The sequence below is a fragment of the Nomascus leucogenys genome, chromosome 18 (genome assembly GCF_006542625.1).
Source record: "Nomascus leucogenys isolate Asia chromosome 18, Asia_NLE_v1, whole genome shotgun sequence".
NCBI classification, from domain to species: domain Eukaryota; kingdom Metazoa; phylum Chordata; class Mammalia; order Primates; family Hylobatidae; genus Nomascus; species Nomascus leucogenys.
In genome coordinates, this window is record NC_044398.1 from 49,844,549 (window position 1) to 49,870,056 (window position 25,508).

General features: G+C 43.1%; 1 protein-coding gene across 1 annotated transcript in view; it reads left to right on the forward strand.

The window, feature by feature from the left end:
• The first annotated feature begins 24,474 nt into the window (after nucleotides 1-24,474).
• Nucleotides 24,475-25,508, forward strand: part of KIF5B (kinesin family member 5B) — a 48,105-nt gene continuing 47,071 nt past the window's right edge. The window contains exon 1 of the mRNA XM_003276004.3: nucleotides 24,475-25,064. Within this exon, the coding sequence (XP_003276052.1) occupies nucleotides 24,939-25,064 (126 nt within the window). The 5' untranslated portion in view covers nucleotides 24,475-24,938. The remainder of the gene's footprint in view (nucleotides 25,065-25,508) is intronic.

A 25,508-nucleotide genomic window follows, 5' to 3' on the forward strand; every position in this document is an offset into this window, starting at 1 on the left:
ATGGTGGCTCACACCTGTAATTCCAGCACTTTAGGAGGCAGAGCTGGGTGGATCACTGGAGGTCAGGAGTTCAAGACCAGCCTGGCCAACATGGTGAAAACCTGTCTCTACTAAAAATACAAAAAATTAGCCGGGTGTGGCGGCACACGCCTGTAATCCTAGCTATTCCAGAGGCTGAGGCATGAGAATCACTTGAACTGGGGAGGTGGAGGTTGCAATGAGCTGAGATCATGCCACTGCACTCCAGCCTGGGTGACAGAGTAAGAGTCCGTCTCAAAAAAAAAAAAAAAAAAAAAAAAGAAGAAGAAGAAATAGCTGTCCATGGGAATGCTGACCCTGCTACCATTACAGCCTTCAACATGCAGCCAGAGGAACTTAGTTAAGGTGACTTAATTTAAATGAGAAAAGCAATGTAACAGAAAGAATGAAGATGTCACAGAGGCAAAAAAATCTTTACACTAAAGGAACTCATGCAGACACTGCATGATATAAAAGCACAAAGGATAAAATGTCAGAACCTGACCCAGACTTAGAAAGGCACATGACAAGGCCGGGCACGGTGGCTCACGCCTGTAATCCCAGCACTTTAGGAGGCCGAGGTGGGCAGATCGCTTAAGGTCAGAAGTTCAAGACCAGCCTGGCCAACATGGTGAAACCCCACCTCTATTAAAAATACAAAAATTAGCTGGGTGTGGTGACACACACCTGTAATTTGGGAGGCTGAGGCATGAGAATCACTTGAACCTGGGAGGTGGAGGTTGCAGTAAGCCGAGATCACGCCACTGCACTCCAGCCTGGACTACAGAGTGAGACTCCTTCTCAAAATAAAAAAAAGAAAAAAAAAAGGAAGGCACATGACAACAGAAAACATTCTCACTTCATATTGTAAGTTACATGGAGAGAAAGAGACAAGCACTGTACGAACTTTTTTATAAAGAAATAAGACACTTTAATGTGTAATGTTTCTAATGTTTTAACTTATATTAAACATTCATTTTACTATTTTTTTCATTTTCCTATACCTTTATACCTGACAGAGAGTTTTTACTGTTTTGACAAACTTTTTTAAATGTTATGGAACAATTGTAATTTTTCCCATTCATAGCTAACATTGCTTTGCATGGCTTTATACAGTCATTCTTTGTTTTGTTTTGTTTTGTTTTTTTGAGACGGTGTCTGTCACCTAGGCTGGAGTCCAGTGGCATGATCTTGGCTCACGGCAACTTCCACCTCCCGGGTTCAAGCGACTTTCCTGCCTCAGCCTCCCCAGTAGCTGGGATTACAGGCGCATGCCACCATGCCTGGCTGATTTTTGTTATGTTTAGTAGAGACAGGGTTTCACCTTGTTGGCCAGGCTAGTCTCAAACCCCTGACCTCAGGTGATCTGTCCACCTCGGCCTCCCAAAATGCTGGGATTACAGGCATGAGCCACTGCACCTGGCCTGTACGGTCATTCTTATGGTGCTACATGACTGTGCAAGGTGAGGACTGCCTGTACAAATTTAAATGTCTGGTAACAAAGCCGTATAAATCCATATTCCGCTGATTGTCTCTTCTATTACAAAAACTACTCCTTTATTCTATTATTACAGATAGTCATTTCTGAACTTTTCTATTCAAGGAAGCAACTGTTTTTAAATGTTTTTCAGAGCAGAAACCATTACAAAGCATACATATTTCACATGTTTGACCACAGATCCAATGCAATTGGAAAGGTAATTTCTTGTGTTTGGAAGTTGCAACCTTCAACTTTCTGGTCTTCTCCTCATATATTCTTTGTCCTCTGCTGTGCCTCCTGTGGAAGTGAACTCCCCAAATCCAATCTCTACCCCTGGATGCTCACTAAGGCAACATTAATGAACAAGCAGGGATGGGCCCATGACATCTCATTCACAACATGTCTAAAATCCATGTCTTTATACTTAAAATCCTCCCTCCTAACTTACTGATTTTTTTATTTTTATTTTTATTTTTGTTTTCTTGAGACAGAGCCTCATTCTCTTGCCCAGGCTGGAGTGCAGTGGTAAAAATATAGTTCACTGCAGCCCCGACTTTTGAGGCTAAAGCGATCCTCCCACCTCAGCCTCCAGAGTAGCTGGGACTACAGCACACGCCACCAAGCCTGGCCAGTTTTTTTCATTTTTCTGTAGAGACGACATCTTGCTTTATTACCCAGGCTAGTCTCAAACTCCTGGGCTCAAGTGATCCACCTGCCTTAGCCCCCCAAATTGTGGGGATTACAGGCATGAGCCACTGTGCCTGGCCATATATTTATTTTGATTGATTTTTGCTTTTTATTTTGGCTATTTGAATTTCAAAACTTGGAGTTAAAAACTCCTCATTCTTCCTTTTACATAATGTACCTTTAAGATATCTGTTCATTGGTAGATTAAACTAATTAAACAGTGCACTTATTTGTGGATACCACTGCACTAAAGCTTTTAAAAAATATTATTTTCTTTTTTCTTCTCTTTTTTCTTTCTTTTTTTCTTTTTTTTTTGAGATGGAGTCTTACTTTGTCACCAGGCTGGAGTACAGTGGCGTAATCTCGGCTCACTGCAACCTCTGCTTCCCGGGTTCCAGTGATTCTCCTGCCTCAGCCTCCTGAGTAGCTAGGACTACAGGTGTGCGCCACCACGACCAGCTAATTTTTGTATTTTTAGTAGAGACAGAGTTTCACCATATTGACCAGGATGTTCTCGATCTCTTGACCCTGTGATCCCTCCACCTCGGCCTCCCAAAATGCTGGGATTACAGGCGTGAGCCAACGTGCCCAGCCCTCTTTTCTTTTCTTAAATTTTTTTCTTTCTTTCTGTCTCTGCTGCTTGAATCAGAAGAGTTTAGAAGTACGAATATTCCACATGTATATACATATATGCTTACTTATGTAAATGATTATATGAGAAGGGGAACTGGAATTGTGCTCATGGTTTGAAGGAAAGGTGAATGAAAGAGAAAAGCTTTCTATCCACCATGACCTTTATGCCATCAAAGCAGCCAGTGGCTTGGCAGAGATGGAATTCCCTTGAGGCTTGCCCTGACACAAAATCAGGCAGGAATGCCAAGCGATGAGCCAGAGGGTGGACTGGGATCTGCTTCTCCCAGCCTCCACTAAAAGAATGAAACTTTGAGGCATTTCACAAGGGCATGTGGACCCTCAAGTCGCCAGGGTACATGTGGCCATGAAAATGTGTAACCATGACTACATCCCTGCTCTGGTCTCTCAATGCCAGCGTCATCCACTCCCAGGAAATGTCCTAGACCATCCCCTCTTCCCACTTTTCATACTACATCAGTCTTTTTGTTCTGTAGTCAATATTGGAATTAGGTTTTCATGGAAATAAGTGGTTAGATGATCACAGCTTTGCAGACAAGGAGAATGGCAATTCCATAGACAGAAGTTCCTCTTTATATTTTTTATTTATATTTTTTGTAGAAACAAGGGTCTCACTTTGTTGCCCAGTCTGGTCATGAACTCTTGGCCTCAAGCAATCCTCCTGTCTTGGCCTCCCAAAGTGCTGGGATTACAGGTATGAGCCGAGATCACAACACTTAACTCCAGCCTAGGTGACAGAGCAAGATCCTGTCTCTAAAAAAAAAATAATAATAATAATTGAAAAACAAAATGCTTTTACCTACTTTCTTTTTTATTTTTTTGAGGCAGAGTCTTGCTCTGTCGCCCAGGCTGGAATGCAGTGATGCGATCTCGGTTCACTGCAACCTCTGCCTCCTGGGTTCAAGCGATTCTTCTGCCTCAGTCTCCCAAGTAGCTGGGATTACAGGTGTGCACCACCATGCCCAGCTTATTTTTGTATTTTCAGTACAGACGGGGTTTTGCCATGTTGGCCAGGCTGGCCTTGAACTCCTGACCTCAGGTGATCCGCCTGATTGTCTCCCAAAGTACAGGGATTACAGGCATGCGCCACCTCGACAGCCAATTCAATTCACTTCTGACACTACCTGGAAACAGCATCAGATCCCTTAAACCTGCGCAACTTCAGTTGCCAATCTTTTTTTTTTTTTGAGACAGAGTTTCCCTCTTGTCTCCCAGGCTGAAGTGCAATGGCACGACCTCCATTCACTGCAACCTCCGCCTCCTGGGTTCAAGCGATTCTCTAGCCTCAGCCTCCCGAGTAGCTGGGATTACAGGCACCTGCCACCAGGCCTGGTTCATTTTTATATTTTTAGTAGAGACGGGGTTTCACTATGTTAGTCAGGCTTGAACTTCTGACCTCAGGTGATCTGCCCACCTCGGCCTCCCAAAGTGTGGGGATTACAGGTGTGAGCCACCGCGCCCGCCTCAGTTGCCAATCTTAAGGACTAGTTTGGCACCTATACTTCTGATCGACCTGCTAAAAAATCGGAATTTCCACACAACTCTCTCCTTAGTTTCCATTAATTTGCTAGGATGGCTCACAGAACTCAGGGGAACACTTTACCTACATCCATCCAGTTATTATAAAAGATATTACGAAGAAGGATGCAGGTGAAGAGCCCAGGGAGAGATGCCCAGGGTAAGGCACGTGAGAAGAGTCTGGGAGTTTCCTCCAGGAGCCTCCATGTGTTCACCTCTCTGGAAGTTCCCCAACCCTGTCCTTTTGGGTTTTAGGGAACCTTCATTATGGACGCATGATTAATTAAATTACTTGCCATTGGTGATCAACTTGACCTTCAGCCTTTCTCCCCTCCTTGGAGGTTGAGGAATGAGGCTGCAAGTTCCAACCCCCCAGTTTTGTCTTTTTAGGGTCCTCTAGCCACCAGTCATTTTATCCGAATACGAAAGACACTTAAAAGCCAGGGGCAGTGGCTCACGCCTGCAATCTCAGCACTCTGGGAGGCTGAGGCAGGAGGATCTCTTGAGTCCAGGAGTTCCAGACCAGACTGCGCAACATAGCAAGACCCCCGTCTCTAAAAAAAATATATATATATATATTTATATATATATAATATATATTTATATATATATATAAAATATATATATATATTTAATATATATAATATATATTTATATATATATATAAAATATATATATATATTTAATATATATAATATATACTTATATATATATATATATTAAAATATATATATATAAAATATATATATAAAATAAATATATATTATATATATATATATATATATAAAATGACCTAGATGTGGTGGTGCACACGCCTGTAATCCCAGCTACTGGGGAGGCTGAGGCAGGAGAATCACTTGAACCCAGGAGGTGGAGATTGCAGAGAGCCGCCACTGCCCTCCAGCCTAGGCAACAGAGTGAGACTCCATCTCAAAAAAAAAAAAAAAAAAAACTTACTATGACATTACAATAATTTTAAAAGTATAATGTTATTAGGGAAAAGTGTACTGATGTCTGTAATTTAATTGGAAATGCACCAAGAAGAAGGTGGATCAATGTATGGATAGAGTGATTGATAGCTGTCAGGATACATGGTAAAGGGAAGATAATTTCCCACTAGTTTGCATGTATTTCTCTGGAAAATTAAATAATCACAATAATTAGAAGGCACAATAATAATGTTTTGTAATAATATGTATCTCAGATATACCTGATATCTTTTTGTTTGGTTTGGGTTTTGTTTGTTTTTGAGACAGGCCTCACTATGTTGCCCAGGTCGATTTTAAACTCCTGGGATCAAGGAATCTTCCTGCTTAGACCTCCCAAAGTGCTGAGATTACAGGCATGAGCCACCTTGCCCAGCCTACCTGATGTCCTTACCATGTGAGATTTCATTCCCCTTTATGCTGAAATATAAATCATCTGAATCTTCATCCTATATGACATGGAAGTCCAGTATTTTTATTATTAATAATGATTAACTTTTATTGAGTACTTATTATGTGCCAGGTCCTTTGATTTTTTTACTTTTGAGATGGAGTCTTGCTCTTGTCACCCAGGCTGGAGTGCTACGACACACTCTCGTCTCACTGCAACCTCCGCCTCCCGGGTTCAAGAGATTCTCCTGCCTCAGTCTCCCACCAGGTAGCTGGGATTACAGGCACCTGCCACCATGCCTGCCCGGCTAATTTTTGTATTTTTAGTGGAGATGGGGTTTCACCATGTTGGCCAGGCTGGTCTCTAACTCCTGATCTTGTGATCCGCCTGCCTCAGCCTCCCAAAGTGCTGAGATTACAGGCGTGAGCCACCGTGTCCGGCTCCTTTGATCTTTAAACAAGAAAACACACAATACACATATACATCTATAAGAATAATCAATAATTTTCAAGGACAGCAAAGAACAAAGCCATATTTAAGAAAGAAATATTATCCTAAAGAAATCAATTTATAGGAATATAACTCCTGCAATGAAGACAAATGTTTGAAATATGCAGAACAGCATAACTCCTCATTTTGTTGTATCTTTTTATTACAAAATAGAATCTTTCTTACCAAAAAATTTACCATCCTGTTTTTCCAAAAACCAAGAAAGAAAGGAACAGCCTGTTCTCAGAGAAAAATCTAAGTCTCCCCTTCTGGTAACATGAAGCGGAGTGTTTGAAATTGTTAAGTTTCTCATAATTGTAAGGATCCCAGGATCCAGATAATCAGGGTAGAGTTATCTGAGCTCCCTTCTCTCCCTTTGGCCTAGAATGGAGACCCCAGGCTTGAGAGGAATCTCTGCTGCATTTTCCCCTCACTATACAAGCCTTTGAGGTCCCAGTTTTGTGGGGTTTTTTTCACTTTTCAATATCTTAATAGGAAACTACTTTAAGTATCAAGTTTTCTGAGCTACATAATTGAAAAATTCATTTGGGATAACAGTAAAACTATAAACTTACTGTGAAATTATAATTTTTAAAGTATAGTGCTATATTTAGGGAAAAGTGTATTGATGTCTGCAATTTAATTGGAAAGGCACCAAAAAAAGGTGAATGAATGGACGTAAAGAGTGATAAATAGCTGGGTGAATACATGATAAAGAAAGGATAGTGAAGTGTTAATCGTAGAATCTAGGCAGTAGGTATACAGGTGATCACTATAAAATTCAACTTTGCTGTAAATTTTTAAATTTATATGGTGAAGGAATATATAAATAGATTAATAGAATCTTCGAAGCTTTCATCTTAGAAGTCCAGAAACACACCTATGAATATATGGAATCTTGTTGTATGACAGTAGCATCATAAAGTTTTGAGAAATAATGAATGATTTAATAAATGGTGCTGAAGTCTGTTCATTTAAAAAAATTAGATTTCTATCCCAATTAGCCTTACAGTCTAGTGTTTTCCATTGAACTCTAAGTTCCATGACAGCAGAGTCTAGGTCTATTTTTCCTCCTATTATAATCCCAGGGCATGGTGTTTAGTAGGTGGTCAATAAATGCTTGTCAAATGGTCAAATGAAGAACATATTAATGAAGACCTTAGTCCTGGAAGATATGCTGTGGGTTGTAGGATTCCTGTGATCTATGCTGTTGCCAGGCATTGGAGGAAAGAGCCAAGCAGCTGAGTCTGGAATCTGTCCACTTCCCTGTCCCTTCTTAGCTGAGCTAAAGCAACTGTCACACTGACTGCTGATTGCAATAAGCAAACTTAATGATGAGTGCTCTGAGGTTTTCCTAGACTTTATTCAGGGCTGACAGAGCTCCCTTGAAGACTTGCTTATAACTTTGGACTTGCAGGAACGAAGTTTGTAGCTGTTTGCGCTTTCTAAGTCTGTAACAAGTGGGACGGGTGAGCAGGATTTGGGGTGGGGGAGAAATAATGATGTAGAAATAAATGATTGATCCAAGTTCATTGTATATACATATAATATACATCACATATATATGCATTATAGATGTATGTATAAATGTTACATATATTATATATATGTTTGCATGAAAGTGTGTGTGCATAAAGAGATAGCAAAAATTTTTTCCATGAGCTTAGCCAGATCTCACATACATTTTCCTTATAGCCCTGAAAAAGGAGAGCAAGTTATTTCACAGGGAATCAAATTTGGCAACTGATACTTTGAACTACTTTCACATATTGATTTGATGATTTTGTTGTTAGGACACACATTGTACTTTGATTCTGGTAAGTCATGTGCTTATTCTCAGCACACCAATCATAAAATGAAAAGGCTGCATTTGAATTATAGATACTGCACTTAGAGTTTCCATTTTGACTGCTAAATCAATCAAAGTGTGTTTTGTTCCATTGTATGATAAACATTGGTATATACATTTTAGTATAGTTGAACTTTTTTTTTTTTTTTTTTTTTTTTTTTTTTTTTTTTTTTTTTTTTTGGTGTACCATGGGCACAATGCCTCCAAAGCCACAGGGGCTTCCTTTAATCGAGACACTATTAAAACAAATGTTCTTCTTTTAACACACAGCCATTGAAAAGACAACACATTAAGAAACATGTAAACACTGCAGCTGCTTAGTTACAAATTGCACTGCTTGATTTAGTACCTATGCGCTCCCAGGTTTGGGGACGTTAAGAGAAGGGGACAGGAGCCTCCCCTCACTTTCACAGTTGGATAGAGAAGGCAAGAATGTGGGTAGAGTACAGAAAACAGAAGACCTGGCTTGTGCACAGCACCTGAGAGAATCAAAGCAAATTCTATCTTCTAGTTCTTCCAGAAGAAAGGTTTAAGATGTTAGGAAGGTTGGAAAATGAATGTGTGTTGTCATTTGGGAGGCAAAGGAATTGACAAATGCTTCTAGTTAGAATACCAGCTAGGAAAAGGAGGCATACAGAGCTGACCTCATGCTCTGAAAAGGCAAGGAATCCAGAACCTGCCTCCCTCATCCACTTAAGCTCCAACCTTGATCATCAGGGGCAGAGCATAGGTGATCCTGTGCATCACACCTGAACACACGACCCAGCTTAGGGGAAACACCTTGCCTTCTTTGGTTCTGCTGCCCCCAGTCACCCTCCCAGGCCACCCCAAATGCCTCTCCCTCCAGTCTCAGCTCTGATCCGTGAGCCCTGCCAAAGGCCTGAGACTGCACTGATCTCAGGAAAACAGGAGTCTTCCTTTCCCACACTAACTGAAAGGTGACACAGGAACCAACCCCTTAACTTTCCAAATTACTGAGAACTCAGACCACCGAATACCATACCTGTTGGCCAGTGGAGCCTGCTTGGTCTTTCTATAAAGGGAAGGGAGGCCAATAGGAGAGTAATGCCTGTCATTTCCAGGGGAGGCGAAAAAGGACAGTAAACTTTACTACTGTAGGCCCCAGCACAGAGCCATAGAGGGAGATGTGCCTTCCTCTCTAGCATAAAAAGAATATTCACAAGAGTTTTGTATATGTGTTTTTTAAACAAACAATACCAATAGTCCTAAACTTGGGTCAGTGAACTGGTGAAGGTGACTGGCAAGATTCTGGCAAGCAGAACGATTCGGAAGTTTGGCAGCAGAGTCTTCTGCAGAGGTCCAGGTCTCCCCTGTGTAACCTGTAGGGAGAGGGGTAAGGCGGCTTGGGCATTAGTACAAACAGCCTTGCAAGGGTTCAAAACTAAGCCCCAATTCCCAGAAATGAAATGGAGGGCGAGGAGAGACGAGGGTCCACTCTCAGGGAGGCGGAGGGATCAAGGCCCCTTCCTGGGATTGCTTCTTACGGAAAACAGGCCCTCTTGCTAAGGACTCGTTGGGGCACATGGAGCAATACCTAGAACGGCCCAGACCTTGGGGTTACCAGGTGGAGCCATGTGAAGGGAGGCAGTTGCTATGCACTGGTCTTCCTTGGTGGGCCAGGCTGAGCCTCCTGGGTTAGTTGAACATTTTTTAAGTCTACATAATCCTAAAAGTCAAAAGAATAAGCTGAATAAAAGTGTTGTACAGATCCTTAGTTTTCCTCCAGTATAACAGAAGGTAAAGTGGATACTTCACAAATATTCTCTGTATCACTGTGTATTATAGAGACTGCATATTACGTAGACAACTAATACAAAAATGCATGCTTTCCACAAACAGGAGTGCATGTTGTCTTTGCTTAGATAAGCCATATAAGCAGCATAATAACTGTTCTCTTTATTTTAAGACACAAGTCTGAATATTTCTTAGAGTGCATCAAAGAAGATGAAGTGTGACCCATAAAAGAACTACTTAATAACAAAGATTCTTCAGAATGAACCATCCTAAAAACAAACAAACAAAACAAAAAAAAAAAACAAAGATTCTTCCCACCTAAAATCTTTGTTTTTTTGTTGATCTGAATGAAATACATTTTCCTTTTCACGGTTTCCCCATTCATCAATAGTAAACTCAGCTCCTTTATCTCATGAGCATTAGAACTACTAACTGCAAATGTGCTGAGTACAAATCACTTTCAGAAATGTGCAACAATCACACCCATTTTAATGCTGCGAATGAAAGATTTGATGAACCTAATTGGTTCATCTAGCAAGCAAGCTATTATAACCCTATTTTACTGCTGGTACTATTCAATTACCACCCATAAATGATGTATTTAAAGTTCCAGGATCTTGAAAATGAACAGAGCCCTTGTAAAAAGTGTGTTTATACATTTTGCATATTAAATAACTTAACGATTACTTTGAGTATTTGTGCAGCTGAAACCCAGGGGTGAGGCTGCAGTTGTCCTGATTAAGGCAGTACATTCCTGCAAAAGGCTTAACTGCAATAGACATGTTACAACATGAACACAATTAGGATAAGAGAAACATCACCATCTTGATTTAAAGTGGCTATTTTAATTTTGTCTATGTCTATGATAAAACATCAGACTATACTTTTACATAATACTTCAAGGCCTCCAAAATAAGACAGAAAATTATATTACCTTTCTAAATAGGTATATTGATATAATATAAATCAATACTTTTGTCTTGATTCCTAAACTTGTGGAGTGACAGTAATAAGCAGAACTGAAAAGAGGGTGGACAGTTGTGACACATCCAGGTTCAATATTCCAAAGATTCATCAATGCTAAGAAACACATTTAGGGCTGGGCACAGTGGCTCACACCTGTAATTCCAACACTTTGGGAGGCCAAGGAGGGAGGCTCATTTGAGTCCAGGAGTTTGAGACCAGCTTGAGCAACATAGGGAGACTCTATCTCGATAAAAAATCTGGCCAGGCACGGTGGCTTATGCCTGTAATCCCAGCACTTTGGGAGGCCAAGGTGGGCTGATCACCTGAGGTCAGGAGTTTGAGACCAGCCTGGCCAACATGATGAAACCCCATCTCTACTAAAGATACAAAAATTAGCCAGGTGTGGTGACGGGCACCTGTAATCCTAGCTACTTGGGAGGCTGAGGCAGGAGAATTGCTTGAACCTGGGAGGCCGAGATTGCAGTGAGCTGAGATTGTGCCACTGCACGCCAGCCTGGGCAACGAGAGAGACTCCATCTCAAAAAAAAAAAAAAAAATCTAGAAAATTACCCAGGTGTGGTGGCATGTGCCTGTAGTTCCAGCTATTCAGGAGGGTGAGGCAAGAGGATCGCTTGAGCCCAGGAAGACGAGGCTGCAGTGAGCCATGATCAGGCCACTCCACTCCAGCCTGTAACAGAGTGAGACCTTGTCTTAAAAAACAAAACAGCCGGACGTGGTGGCTCACGCCTATAATCCCAGCACTTTGGGAGGCCAAGGTGGGTGGATTACCTGAGGTCAGGAGTTGGAGACCAGCCTGACCAATATGGAGAAACCCCGTCTCTACTAAAAATACAACATTAGCCAGGCATGGTGGCACATGCCTGTAATCCTAGCTACTCGGGAGGCTGAGGCAGGAGAATCGCTTGAACCCAGGAGGCAGAGGTTGCGGTGAGCCAAGATTCCACCATTGCACTCCAGCCTGGGCAACAAGGGCAAAACTCTGTATAGAAAAAAAAAAAAAACAAGAAACACACCTAGGAGGAGTTTACTATGCCTATCACTTAGAGAAGGTGGAAGCATCTGAATTCTGGGAAATTGTTTGCTGAAAATGAAATTCAAATTGTCTGCCTTTCAATTTAACTATTCAGCTACTTGGTTTTGGTTTTGTTTCATTTTTGATAAAGAAAAAAGCAGTTGATGGAAGGGCACAAACTGACAGTTCTTACTGTATTAAAAATCAAGTCAGCTGGGCACGATGGCTCACGCCTGTAATTCCAGCACTTTGGGAGGCTGAGGTGGGCAGATCACGAGGTCAGGAGTTTGAGACCAGCCTGGCCAACATGAAGAAATCCCGTCTCTACTAAAAATACAAAAATTAGCCTGGTGTGGTGGTGCGTGCCTGTAATCCCAGCTACTCAGGAGGCTGAGGCAGAATTGCTTGAACCCGGGAGGCAGAGGTTGCTGTGAGCCGAGATCGTGCCACCGCACTGCAGCCTGGGTGACAAGAGCAACACTCCTTCTCAAAAAAAAAAAAAAAAAAAAAAAAAAAAAAATCAAGTCTTAGCAGAAATAGACAATATAAAGGCTTCCTAAGTGTCCTGCAACACTGGCGTTGTAGATGCTGTGCTGTGCCGCCCAAGCACCCAAATTCCCAATTTATGACCGAGGCAGTGGTAGCTTTCAGTCTCCTTGGGAATTCCCTTCCACAGAAGGGAGCTGCTTCATCTAAAATTATGTCCATTCCCCAGGGACAGCCAGCCTGCTAAGGCCTAGCCCCTTGTCCCAGTTAGCACTGGGATTCCTCCATAAGATCAGCCGAGGCCTCCGTGCCAACTGCATCACAGTCCAATGTCCCTGCTTAATCCTGCTGTGGATAGCTCTCCACAGTTAACCTTCTGCAAGCAAATTTCTGCCTGAGAGACTTTTCCACATCAAACTCAACCTAAGACACATGGCAAAATTCTTTGATACAATTAAAGATAACCATTTTTGGCCGGCGCAGTGGCTCACGCCTGTAATCCCAGCACTTTGGGAGGCCTGAGGAGGTCAGGAGTTTGAGACCAGCTTGGTCAACATGGTGAAACCCCATCTCTATTAAAAACACAAAAATTAGCCGGGCATGGTGGCGTGCTCCTGTAATCTCAGCTACTGGAGAGGTTGAGGCACAAGAATCACTTGAACCCACGAGATGGAGGTTGCAGTGAGCTGAGATCGTGCCACTGCACTCCAGCCTGGGCAACAGTGACACTCCATCTCAAAATAATAATAATAATAATAACAATTTTTATGTAATTGTAGCTTACTACTCTATTAATTGGGTTTAAGTGAATGCACTGGTTGTGGTAACATTCCTGCCAGTTTTCTTATAAATCTGTCTGCTTAATTCTAGGTGTGTGGACTTGACTTTACAAATGTTAATTTCTGTAGGCCGGGCACAGTGGCTCATGCCTATAATCCCAGCACTTTGGGAGGCCAAGGAGAGAGGATCACCTGAGCCCAGGAGTTGGAGACCAGCCTGGATGACATAATGAGACCCTGTCTCTACAAAATACTTTAAAATTAGCTAAGTATGGTGGCGCATGCCTGTAGTTCTAGCTACTCGGGAGGCTGAGGCAGGAGGATCACTTGAACCTAGGAGCCTGAGGCTGTACTGAGCTGTGATTGAGCCACTGCACTTCAGTCTGGGCAACAAAGCAAGACCCTATCTCTAAAAAAAAAAAAAAATACAAAAATATATGAGGGAAGCTGCTACACCTGGTCAACCAATGGTACATTTAACCTAACATTCTGCATAGAGAGGCAAGTTTTGTTAAACATCTTGACAGGCATCCCTGATATCAACTTTAAATTGTCAGGAAAGTTTTCCAAAATATCCATTCTTTGTGCTCTCATGGCCCTGCGTTTATAGAACCTATCCCTATGGTTTCTACTGTCCTAACTCCCCCACTAGAATCCTGGTCTTTTTCAGTGGGAACCTGTTCATATTTGTATCCCACCACCTTTTGAGCAAAGCATGTTAATTAATAGGCACTCGTTGAATTCCAATTTCAATCAGTTCAGAGAACTTATTAGCATTTGTGAGATCCTGAGCACTGAGCTAAGCATTGTTGAAGAAAACGAGCCATAGTCACTGCCCTCAAGTAACTTATATCCTCGGAGTGACAACATAATTAAACTAGAGACCCAGATACAAACTATGGCAGATTAAATATGGAAGGTTGAATATTCACATTTCTCTTCAAACCCCTTGAAGCTCCACTGACATGTTAGTAAAGAAATACCAGGCCGAGCGCGGTGGCTGAAGCCTAGCCTTTAATCCCAGCAATTTGGAAGGCCAAGGCGGGCAGATCACTTGATGCCAGGAGTTCGAGACTACCCTGGCCAACACAATGAAACCCTGTCTCTACTAAAAATACAAAAATTAGCCAGGCGTGGTGGCATATGCCTGTAATCCAACCTACTCGGGAGGCTGGAACAGGAGAATCGCTTCAGCCTGGGAGGCAGTGGTTGCAGTGGGCCGAGATGGCTCCACTGCACTCCAGCCTGGGTGACACCGTGAGACTGTCTCAAAAAAACAACAACAACAACAACAAAAAAAAAAACCCCAAAAAACCCCAAAAAAACAAAATACCAAAGCCTAAAGCCACGATATAAAGAAAACTTGAAAGAAGACCATCAGCAAACAGGATTTCAACAAAATGTTGGAAATGTGTAACTACCTAAATAGCCTGGAGAAAGCTAAAAACCTAAACTTGCAGGCAGAATGTCAAGAAGTAAGTTAATTCTCTGTATAGAACACCAGACAGCCTCGGGAAATGTAGATACCAGGAGGCTGAGGTGCAGGGTACAGCTGAAAATAGGAGGGTTTAGTTAAAAATGTATATAAAGATCTGTTGGAATGCAATTCCCCCCCCACCAAAAATGCCAGAAGATTGTCCTCTCCCCCAGCACAACAGAAAGAAGGAAGCTCACTCTCTAGAGAAGTTGAACCAGGGAGGCTGTGGACTCAGGGACACCACACACACAAAGATGGGGTGAGTCGCCTTGCTGAAAACAGGGAAATAAAACCTACAAACTGAATGTTAAGATTGCCTAACCCCATCACTTCTGAGAAAACTGGCAGCCAGACTTATGTAAACCTGGCAAAAAATTAGAGAACTCCTTTCTAGGGAAACCAACCAATTCAAAAGAAATGTTATAAAACCACATTGGGTCTACACTACATAAAAAGGTCTATAGATTCAATACAATCTCTATCAAAATATCAATGACATTCTTCATATTAATAGAAATTTTTAAAAATCCAGAAATTCATATGGAACCACAAAAGAATTTAATCTTGAGCAAAGAGAACCAAGCTGGAGGCATCACACTACCTGACTTCAAAATATACTACAAAGTTATAGTAACCAAAACAGCATGGTCCTGGCATAAAAGCAGACACATAGACCGCTGGAACAGAATAAATAGCTCAGAAATAAATCCACACATTTATAGCCAACTGATTTTTGACAATAGTGCCAAGAACACACAATGGGGAAGAGACAGTCTCTTCAATAAAAGGTATTGGGATAACTGAGTATGCACGTGCCAAAGAATGAAATTAGACCCTTATCTCATACTATATTCATAAACCAACTAAAAATGGATTAAAGATTTAAATGTAAGACCCAAAACTATGAAACTACTAGAAGAAAACAGGGGGAAAGCTCCATGACATTGGTAGGGGCAATTTTTTTTTGGATATGGCCCCAAAAGCATAGGCAACAAAAGCAAAACTATTTTTAGATAAATGGCATTATGTCAAACTAAAAAAGTTCTGTACAGCAAAGAAAACAATTAACGGTGGCCAGGCACAGTGGCCCACACCCATAATCCCAGCACTTTGAGAGGCTGAGGTGGGTGGATCACCTGAGGTCAGGAGTTCAAGACCAGCCTGGCCAACATGGCGAAACCCCGTCTCTACTAAACATAACAAAAATTAGCCAGGCCTGGTGGCGGGCACCTGTAATCCCAGCTACTTGAGAGGCTGAGGCAGGAGAATCACTTGAACCTGGGAGGCAGAGGTTACAGTGAGCCAAGATCATTCCACTGCATTCCAGCCTGGGTGATGGAGTAAGACTTTGTCTCAAAATAAAAATAAAAATAAACTAAAAAAGACATTTAGAATTTGCCTAATGAAATGACTAGTTCCTGCCCAATCACACCTTGGTGAAACCCATTGATCTCTAAACCCTACCAACACGCACAAGGTTTTCCAACACGTTTTAGTTTCTCACTCAAGTTGTTAGAATACCAATGCCCACCACTCATGTGAGGAAATCCTCTGACATGAGTGACAGATTCCAGAGAAAATTTGGGAAACAAAAACTAAATAAAAAATAAAACATGCCAGGGGCGGTGGCTCATGCCTGGAATTCCAGCACTTTGGTAGGCCAAAGTGGGTGGATCGCCTGAGGTCGGGAGTTTGAGACCAGCCTGACCAACATGTAGAAACCCTATCTCTACTAAAAATACAAAATTAGCTGAGCGTGGTGGCACATGCCTGTAATCCTAGCTACTTGGGAGGCTGAGGCAAGATAATCGCTTGAACCTGGGAGGCAAAGTTTGCAGTGAGCCGAGATCGCACCATTGCACTCCAGCCTGGGTAATAAGAGGAAAACTCCGTCTCAAAAAACATATATATATAGTATCTGAATAATAAGAGAAGATATTGGTCTGTGAATAGAAATATTTCATGTAAAACATCCATTTGGAGAATTAAAATTCAGAGAGCTTTACACACACACACACACAGACACACACACACACACACACACACACACACACCATAGGGTGGGATCAGCACATCAAAGACCTTTTTTTGTTTGTTTCAGACAGGATCTTTCTCTGTTGCCCAGGCTGGAGTGCAGACACGCAATCACAGCTCACTGCAGTCTTAACCTCCCCAGGCTCAGGCGATTCTCCCACCTCAGCCCTCTGAGTAGCTAGGACTACAGGTGCATACCACCATGCCCAGCTAGTTTTTTTGTATATTTTGTAGAGATGGGGTCTTGCTATGTTGCCCAGGCTGGTCTTGAACTCCTGAGCTGAAGTGATCCTCCTGCCTTGGCCTGTCAAAGTTGTGGGATTACAGTTGTGAGCCATCATGCCCAGTCCATCCAAGAGATATTATCCTCCTAATTACACACACACACACACACACACACACACATACACACACACACACACATCGCCAATAGAAAACAGTTGAAAATAAAGTTAAGAGAATATCTCAAAAAGGAGAACAAGAAAACAAAGAAATGGAAAGCAGGAAAGAAAAGAGGAATATAGACAAAAAGAGACTAAAAGCTGCCTGGAAGAAAAATTCAGATCACATACAAATGATTAGGACTCAGAATCAGACTTAACAAAAGGAGCAATACCTTCAAAATATCAAGAGTAGCTTTATACTGCTGGTGGCTATTTGGAATGTGTTAAGAGTAAACTGGTAGAAAAAGTTAGGAAATTTTTAAATCCAGAAAAAACCAAAAAGTTGTACAAGGTAGGCAATGTAATTATAGTGCAATATATGGCTAAGCTGGGAATAATAATAATGTAGCATGTAAATGCTGTGTATTAATTTAACTAAAAATAGTGATAGAAATATATATTGAGAAGATAAAGAAAACATGTTGATTCAGATGGAGGCTAGTGTAAAGGAGCTATAACCTCATTTAATAACAATAATTCATAAGTCAAGAAGCAGCAATAAAATCATGTTATTTAGAAACATGGAGATAAATACTGGAAGAAATTGCTAAAAGATTTAAAGTAGTTGCCCTGGAGAACAGAAATGGAGGTTGGATTGAACGGAACCAGAACTTCTATTTTTCAGGGTTGTAGTGTAGTTTCCACTTTTTAAACTATGAATGTGTTTCTTTGATAAAATAGAAAAAATACATAGGTTCTAAAGAATTAAATGAAGCTGGATGTGATAGTGTGTGCCTGTAATCCTATCTACTTGGGAGGCTAAGACAGGAGGATCGCTTGAGCCCAGGAATTTGAGACCAGTCTGGGCAACACAAACAGACCTTGTCTCAAAAAATTAAAAATAAGGCCAGGTGCAGTGGCTCACACCTGTAATCCCAGCATTTTGGGAGGCTGAGGTGGGTGGATCACCTGAGGTCAGGAGTTTGAGACCAGCCTGACCAACATGGTGAAATCTCTTCTCTGCTAAAAATACAAAAATTAGCCGGGTGTGGTGGCAGGCACCTGTAGTCCCAGCTACTCAGGAGGCTGAGACAGGAGAATCACTTGAACTTAGGAGTGGAGGTTGCAGTGAGCCGAGATAGCGCCACAGCACTCCGGCCTGGACAACAGAACAAGACTCCATCTCAAAAAAAAATTAAAAATAAATAAATAAATAAATAAATAAACTATGGTATTAAATACCATGTAGGAGTTTTCTCTCTGACCTCTGAAATAATTCTGTGTGGTACAAACCACTCGCAGAAGGCGGGACCTGAGGAAAGATGGATGGGATTTGGACAAGCACAAAAGAGAGAGACATACACAGTGAGATCAGATTGGCTTTGAAATTAACAAATTATAATGAAGGACAGTGAAAAAGACCAGTTTCCAGGAGTTAAGAATGTAAGCTGTGCAGCAGTGGAAAACCCTAGTTATGTAATGGGGAGTCAGTGCTAGAAGAAGGCCTTGGAATCCAAGCAGAGGAATTTGAATTAGTTTGAGTAGGAAAAAGGGGCATTGTTGTAGGTTCTTGAGTAATGAAATGATGTAATAAAGGTAATGCTTTTGGACACTTAATCTGAAAATTGCATGCAAAACAGTGGCTATGGGAGGAATTGTTTAGTCTTTTTCACTATTGTATTCCTACAGTCTATCTCAGCACCTGGCCCATAGTGGGAACTCAACCTATAGTTACTGAATGTTCGAATGGGAAAGAGGCTGAGACCTCCTGTAGTAACCTCGGCCTGAAGTAGTGAAGCCTTGGACCAGGATGGGGCCCTAGAGCTAGAAAAGAGCAGGTTTGTCTCATACAGATTTGAAAAAGAAATGCTATAATTTTCTATTCCAAAAGCCCATTTCTGGTCATTTCAACTGGAAATAGTAAACAAATTTTCTTACAGTAATAATGTTAAAAATAAACATACTTTTATAAATGTACTTATAATAAATAGGTACATTTAATTTTAAACAGTGGTGATGTTCTTAGATTCCCTCCAACCATTTAATTTATAATTAATTTAGAATATAGCCCAATCTAATACATTTATTACATTTTTACAGGATTATTTCCAGGAGAAACATTTTAAGTCCCAAATTTTAGGTTATCATTCCAGGGATCTACTGCTATGTAACAAATGATTCAAAATGGAGCAGCTGAAAACAATAACCATTTTATTATATCTCATGATTTTATGAGTAAGGAATTAGGACAGGCCTTAGCTGGGTGATTTTTCTACTCCAAGCGTGTTAATTGAAATCACTCACTGGTATTCAACTGGTGGGTGTGCTGGCATGGACGGTCCAAGATAGCTTCACTCACAAGTCTGGTCTCTGGATGGAAGGCTGGGATCAGCTGAGACCATTGCTTAGTGCCCACATATGGCCTCCCCAGCATGGTAGTCTCAGGGTGGTTGGTCATCCTAGATGGCAGTTCAGAGCTCCTAGAGTATTCCAAGAAACTAAGGTGGAGGCTGCAAGGCTTCTTCTCACCTAGTCTCAGCATGCGGTGTCATACTTCTGCCACATATATTGGTTGCAAGTGAGTCATAGGGCCAACCATGCAAGATTTAAGGAGAGAGGCTGCACAAAGGTGTGAACCCAGGGAGGCACAGTTCGTCGGAGACTAACTTCCATAGTGGAGTTTGTTTTTTTTTTTTTGAGATGGAATTTCACTCTTCTTGGCCAGGTTGGAGTGCAATGGCAGAATCTCAGCTCACTGCAACCTCTGCCTCCTGGGTTCAAGCGATTCTCCTGACTCAGCCTCCTGAGTAGCTGGGATTACAGGCACCTGCCACCATACCTGGCTAATTTTTGTATTTTTAGTAGAGATGGGGTTTCACCATGTTGGCCAGGCTAGTCTCGAACTCCTGACCTCAAGTGATCCGCCTGCCTTGGCCTCCCAAAGTGCTGGGATTACAGGCGTGAACCACGGAGCCCAGCCCACAGCGGAGGTTTAATGTTCTTAATCTGTATAGGTGAAAGCACCACTTGCATTTCCATAAGAAAAAGTTATGCCAATAAGTCTCAAAATGTGCTCTCAAGGAAACCTGCTGTTTCACTGCTAATGCTGAATAATGGCAGTCTGTTCTATATTCAGAAGAATTACTAGGATTAACTAGGTTTTAAAAAAAATTGATCTTTTGTTTCCCCATGAAAATATTTCTTAAACCCTTATTGCCTGATACCATTATTTCTTAGTAGTGTGACAGGACAATTTTAAGAACGATTTTGTTTTTCCATAGCATTTTTCTCCTTCCTGGTTCTGTGATAACATTCAGGCTTTTTGTGCTCTCTTTCCCAGGAAAAGTATGTATGTTAGGTCTGAAAGCAGAAGGCTCTTGCAGACACTTCCCTTTCTGGCTTTTATTTATTTATTTATTTATTTATTTATTTATTTATTTATGAGACGGAGTCTCACTCTGTTGCCTAGGCCAGAGTGTAGTGGTGCAATCTTGGCTCACTGCAACCTCTGCCTCCTGGGTTCAAGCAATTCTCCTGCCTTGACCTCCCGAGTAGCTGGGACGTCAGGCACACGCCGCCACGCCCAGCTAATTTTTTTGTATTTTAGTAGAGATGAGGATTTCACCGTCTTGCCCAGGCTGGTCTCGAACTCCCGAGGTCAGACAATCCACCTGCCTTGGCCTCCCAAAGTGCTGGGATTACAGGCATGAGCCACTGCGCCCGGCCTCTGGCTTTTATTTTTATGAAGACTGAGCTTCCAGAATCTGTTGTGCAGGTCTGGGACAGGCAGGGGTTGAAAGGCAACAGAAGCTGACCAGTACCTTTGGTAGCAGAGGTTTCCAGAGCTTCACTCCCTTCCTTCTACCTCCTTTCCCTGCCCATACGCATGACATCTCCTCAGTCACCTCTTTGGAACCTCTGTTTCTATGGAGTAGAATTTGAAACTTACTGCTCTGGATCAATCAATCCTCAGGTCTTCTGAGTTGAGGAACATAGGGGAATGGTAGAGTTGAAGTTCAGGAGCTTCAAATACAGACTACCATGTTTCTCTTTTGCAGGTATAGGGATAAAGGTAAGAGTAGAATTACAGGTGATTGGAACTTTCTTAGCCTGGAAGTATAGAAGAATGCTGATACCAGTCATGAATTAATTATTGGCAGGGAGTGGGAGATAATTCATTTCTGGAATGCTAAATTTGAGGTTATGGTACAGCATTCTATACAAGGTGGCCTGTAAGCAGCTGGAGAGATGGCAATGTCAACATAGATGAAAATGTCAGGGTTGTAGATAAGAGACTCCAGCAATTGTTGAAGAAGTGAGCCCAGAGATAACAGAGCCAGGGCTGGGGACAGAGTCCTCACAACATCCTGCTCAAAGATTGCAAACTGGAGGCCCACCTGCCACATCCAGCCCACAGGGATGTTTTACTTAGTTCATGCATTATTTAAATTATTTTTAAATTGATGGCCAATTTAACTTAAAAATGGAGAGTTTTAAGGAAATCTGGATTATGTCTTTCTGGAAAAAGGAAAACTTGGTAGTGTTGGGCCCACAATTCTCCCTTGGTAGAAGCTGCGTAGCCACTGCTGTCTTCGGATGGAACTGCCTCTGAGCAACCACAGACCCTTCTAGTCAATTTCACCCACTAAATGGCAGCAAGAAGTGGCAAAGACTCTCCCCTTGACCAAACTCTAGCCAGGCTCCTCTGAGCCTTTCTTGAATAGGCCTCAACCATGACCTATAAAGACTTGAACAAAACATGAACATAGTTTAACAGCTCAAGGTCACACTCCTGGGATGACCCTTACCTCCTTTAAAGTGGCTTCCTGAGAAAATTCAAGACTACAGAAAAGATACTGTTTGTTTCAGCCAATACCTGAAGATAGGGTCCCTGTCTCCTAGGTTCTGTGGGAGGGCAGGAGCCTAACCTCCATAAGGACCAGTTAGCAAACCCAGATGGGTTCCATGTGGACCAACCCCCACTTCTTGCTTTTTGCAATTTTTCACTTCCCGAGCTCCAGCTAATCCCTCTTTGTATTTCTTTGTGCTCCTTTTAAAACGTCCAGTTACCTCTGTACAAGTCAAAGTTGAGTTCAGTTGACTCTGGCTTATTTTCCCCATTGCAATAGTGTGTTATGCATGAAAATTTGTCAATACCACTTTAGTGTCTGGCTTGTTTTATCATTGACAGAAGGCTACTAGTCAACAGGAACCAATGACGGTGTTAGGTTTCACTGTTGTTTTAAAGATGGGCTGGCTGAGAGTATTTGTTTCCCTTTTTTCTTCAGGGAAGCCAAGAAAAGGGAGAAATCAAAGATGGAAGAAGATGGTGGCCATTGGTATCGGACGAAGTTGGAAAGAATTTTGAATGCAACTGAGAAATTATTTTTGAGAGGGACAGTGCTGACTTTTTCTGCAATTAAAGATGACAGGATATAACTATGATGAAGGAACCAGGTAAAGAATAATAGGACTGAAAGAGTGAGAAAGTAAGACTCTACCTTCATTGATCAGACTGGACTAACAGACAGAGGTAAAGCCAGCTGAAAGGTAAGTAGAAAAGTATTTCTCTCAAGGACATATTACATTTATAAAGTGTCACACAAACTCCTTCTTTGAGTGACCTAATTTCTTTTTTTTTTTTTTTTTTTTTGAGACAGGGTTTTGCTCTGCTACCCAGACTGGAGTGTAGTGGCACGACCATAGCTCAGTGTAACCTTGGCTCCTAGGCTCAAGTGATCCTTCTGCCTCAGCCTCTGTAGTAGCTAGGACTGCAGGCACACACCACCACGCCCGGCTAATTGTATTTTTTTATTATTTTGTAGAGACAAGGTCTCTCTATGTTGCCCAGGCTGGTTTCAAACTCCTGGCCTCAAGCAATCCCCCTTCCTCGGCCTTCCAAAGTTCTGGGATTACAAGCACGAGCCATCATGCCTGGCTTACTGATTTCTTACTGAGAAAACCGATTCTACAAAAATCATAGATTAGAAACTGTTGCTTGAAATTATATCAGTAAGAATAAAAAATTCCACTCTTGCTTGGAGGACCTAAGACACAGAGAAGCAGCCTTGACTTCCAAGGCAGGTGAAGAGTTTTGGAAAAACGGGTTTCTGAAGACAACACTTCCCATCTATCTTAACTGTAGTATTCGCGAAAACAGAACCTGGGGTCCATGGTGGTCCAGACCTGATGTTAATGCCTTTATTTGCAGCTCTGCTTTGCCTGGGGCCTCGCAAAAACACTGCTTCATTTAAATGTTAGCAGAACTCCACACCTCCCAGAAAGCCCTGGGTTAATTCCATCTATTCCTTTGTTTGGTGAGATGCTCCAAGGTTCCTTGAGCGTGAGCTCTTCTTCAAGGCAGTAGATTAATAAACCTGAATCTGTTGAACTCTGAATTTGTTTCTGGAGGTATTAGGATCATTGGGTGAGCACAGGTAGCCCTGGAGGTTTTCATAGTTCAATCCTTCATTTTACAAACAAAAATTGGGGACCAGGGGGAGGAGTTGTTACTGCAGTTCTGCAGCACCTCAGAGCCACTTCCCCGTGGAATTTTATGGTACTCATCTTCTAAAACTAGAAGGCAAAGTCAACTATGGAGTGGTTTTCCTTGGATATGTAACGAGCAAATTTACCTAGGCCTTTTATAAAGACCATCTTTAGGCTCCAGGTCAGTCATTCCTCCAGCATTGGGATTGATGAGTTCCGTATGTTCATTGCCGGGGAAGTGGCGGGAATTCGCTGAACTTCGTGGGGGCGGCGAGGGTGCGGGCTGGATGCAAGGCACTGGGCGGCTGGAGTGACAGAGATGCTGTGTGATGGGGGTTGAGGGCTCTTCCCCCTCCTCACCCTATTGTTCCACATTTCTTCAGCAACCTTCTTCATTCCTTAGGAAAATTTTCCTTTTTCTTTCTTATTTCTGTTTCCCCACATCCCAGTCTCTCAGGAAAGAGCTACCCTTCGTTGAATTCTTACTTTTTTCTGGCAACGCGCTCTAAAAAGGTGGGCCAGGAATGATTCCCCCCCCACCCCCAGACAAAAATGAAAGCAACACTTCCTTTTAGGAATATAGTACTTTATGTTTTTAATTTTAAAGCTAGTCAGGTGACACAGTGCGAGTGGAGAAGAAACAAATCTCTGGCTGTTATCAATTAGTTGCAAACACCACCGCACCCGGACCAGCCTAGTGATTTATTTAAACAAACAACATTAAGTAGTTAAAGCAAACCCCTTCTCCCTCAAAGAAAAGAAAGCTAAGTGCATCTGCCTTAGCTCTGGGGAATTCTTCCGCGGCTTGGGATGGCGGGTGAGAGCTGCCGCCCTGCGTCCCCAGGAACTTCTGCGAGAGGGGCAGTACAGTAAAATTTGAATCTGCGACCCCGGGCCAGGAGTGGCAGTGGAAACGGCAGCCCGGCCGCAGCGCCCGGGTGCGAGCGCGCGCACCGATTGGTCGCCGGGCCGCCCGGCCCACTGCGCCTGCGCAGTCCTCCTCCCGCACCGCCCAGTCGCCCAACAGCGGCCTCAGGAGTGATCGGGCAGTAGCCGGTCAGCCGGCCAGCGGACAGCAGAGCGGGCGGACGGGTAAGCCCGGCCTGCTCTTTGCGAGGAGGAAGAAGGTGGCCACTCTCCTGGTCCCCAGAACATCCCCAGTCCCCGCAGTCCGCCCATACCGTCGAGGGGGACGCTGAGGGGCCGCGGACGCTCTCCCCGGTGCCGCCGCCGCCGCCGCCATGGCTGCCATGATGGATCGGAAGTGAGCATTAGGGTAACGGCTGCCGGCGCCGGCTCTTCGAGTCCCGGCTCCCCGGCCGCCTCCGCCCGGGGAAGTGCAGCGCGGCGCAGCTGACTGCTGCCTCTCACGGCCCTCGCGACCCCAAGCCCTCAGCTCCGGCGCGTTCCCTGCAAGACTGAGCGGCGGGGAGTGGCTCCCGGCCGCCGGCCCCGGCTGCGAGAAAGATGGCGGACCTGGCCGAGTGCAACATCAAAGTGATGTGTCGCTTCAGACCTCTCAACGAGTCTGAAGTGAACCGCGGCGACAAGTACATCGCCAAGTTTCAGGGAGAAGACACGGTCGTGATCGCGGTGAGTGACCCCCGCCGGCACCCCTCATTCCGCTTCTTCGGGCCGGCCTGTGCGGGGAGTTTAGGGAAGTGGCAGGGTGCAGAATTGAAAGGGAGCGGCGGTATCCCCAGCCCTCCCCGGCGGGGTTTGCGGGTTCAGATAACCCAGTGGAGGGAGACTGCGCAGCTTCGCGTGCGTTCCTGGATCGCCCCCACTCCAGTCTTCGGCGCCGGGAGACGGGAGGCGCCCAGCCTCAGCCCTGGACACTCCCCCACCTGGGGCAATGGAGGAACGTCCGGGCAGCAAGTTCAGTGCACGTTTGTCTGCGTTTGTGTGTGTGCAATTACGGATACTGTTGGTGTTTTGGGTTAACCCCACATTTGCCATCAGAAAATATGTAATGCTAATGTAAAGTTCAGCTGGGGACATTGAGCTCTGAGATAAGCCGTAGTATAGTAAAGATAC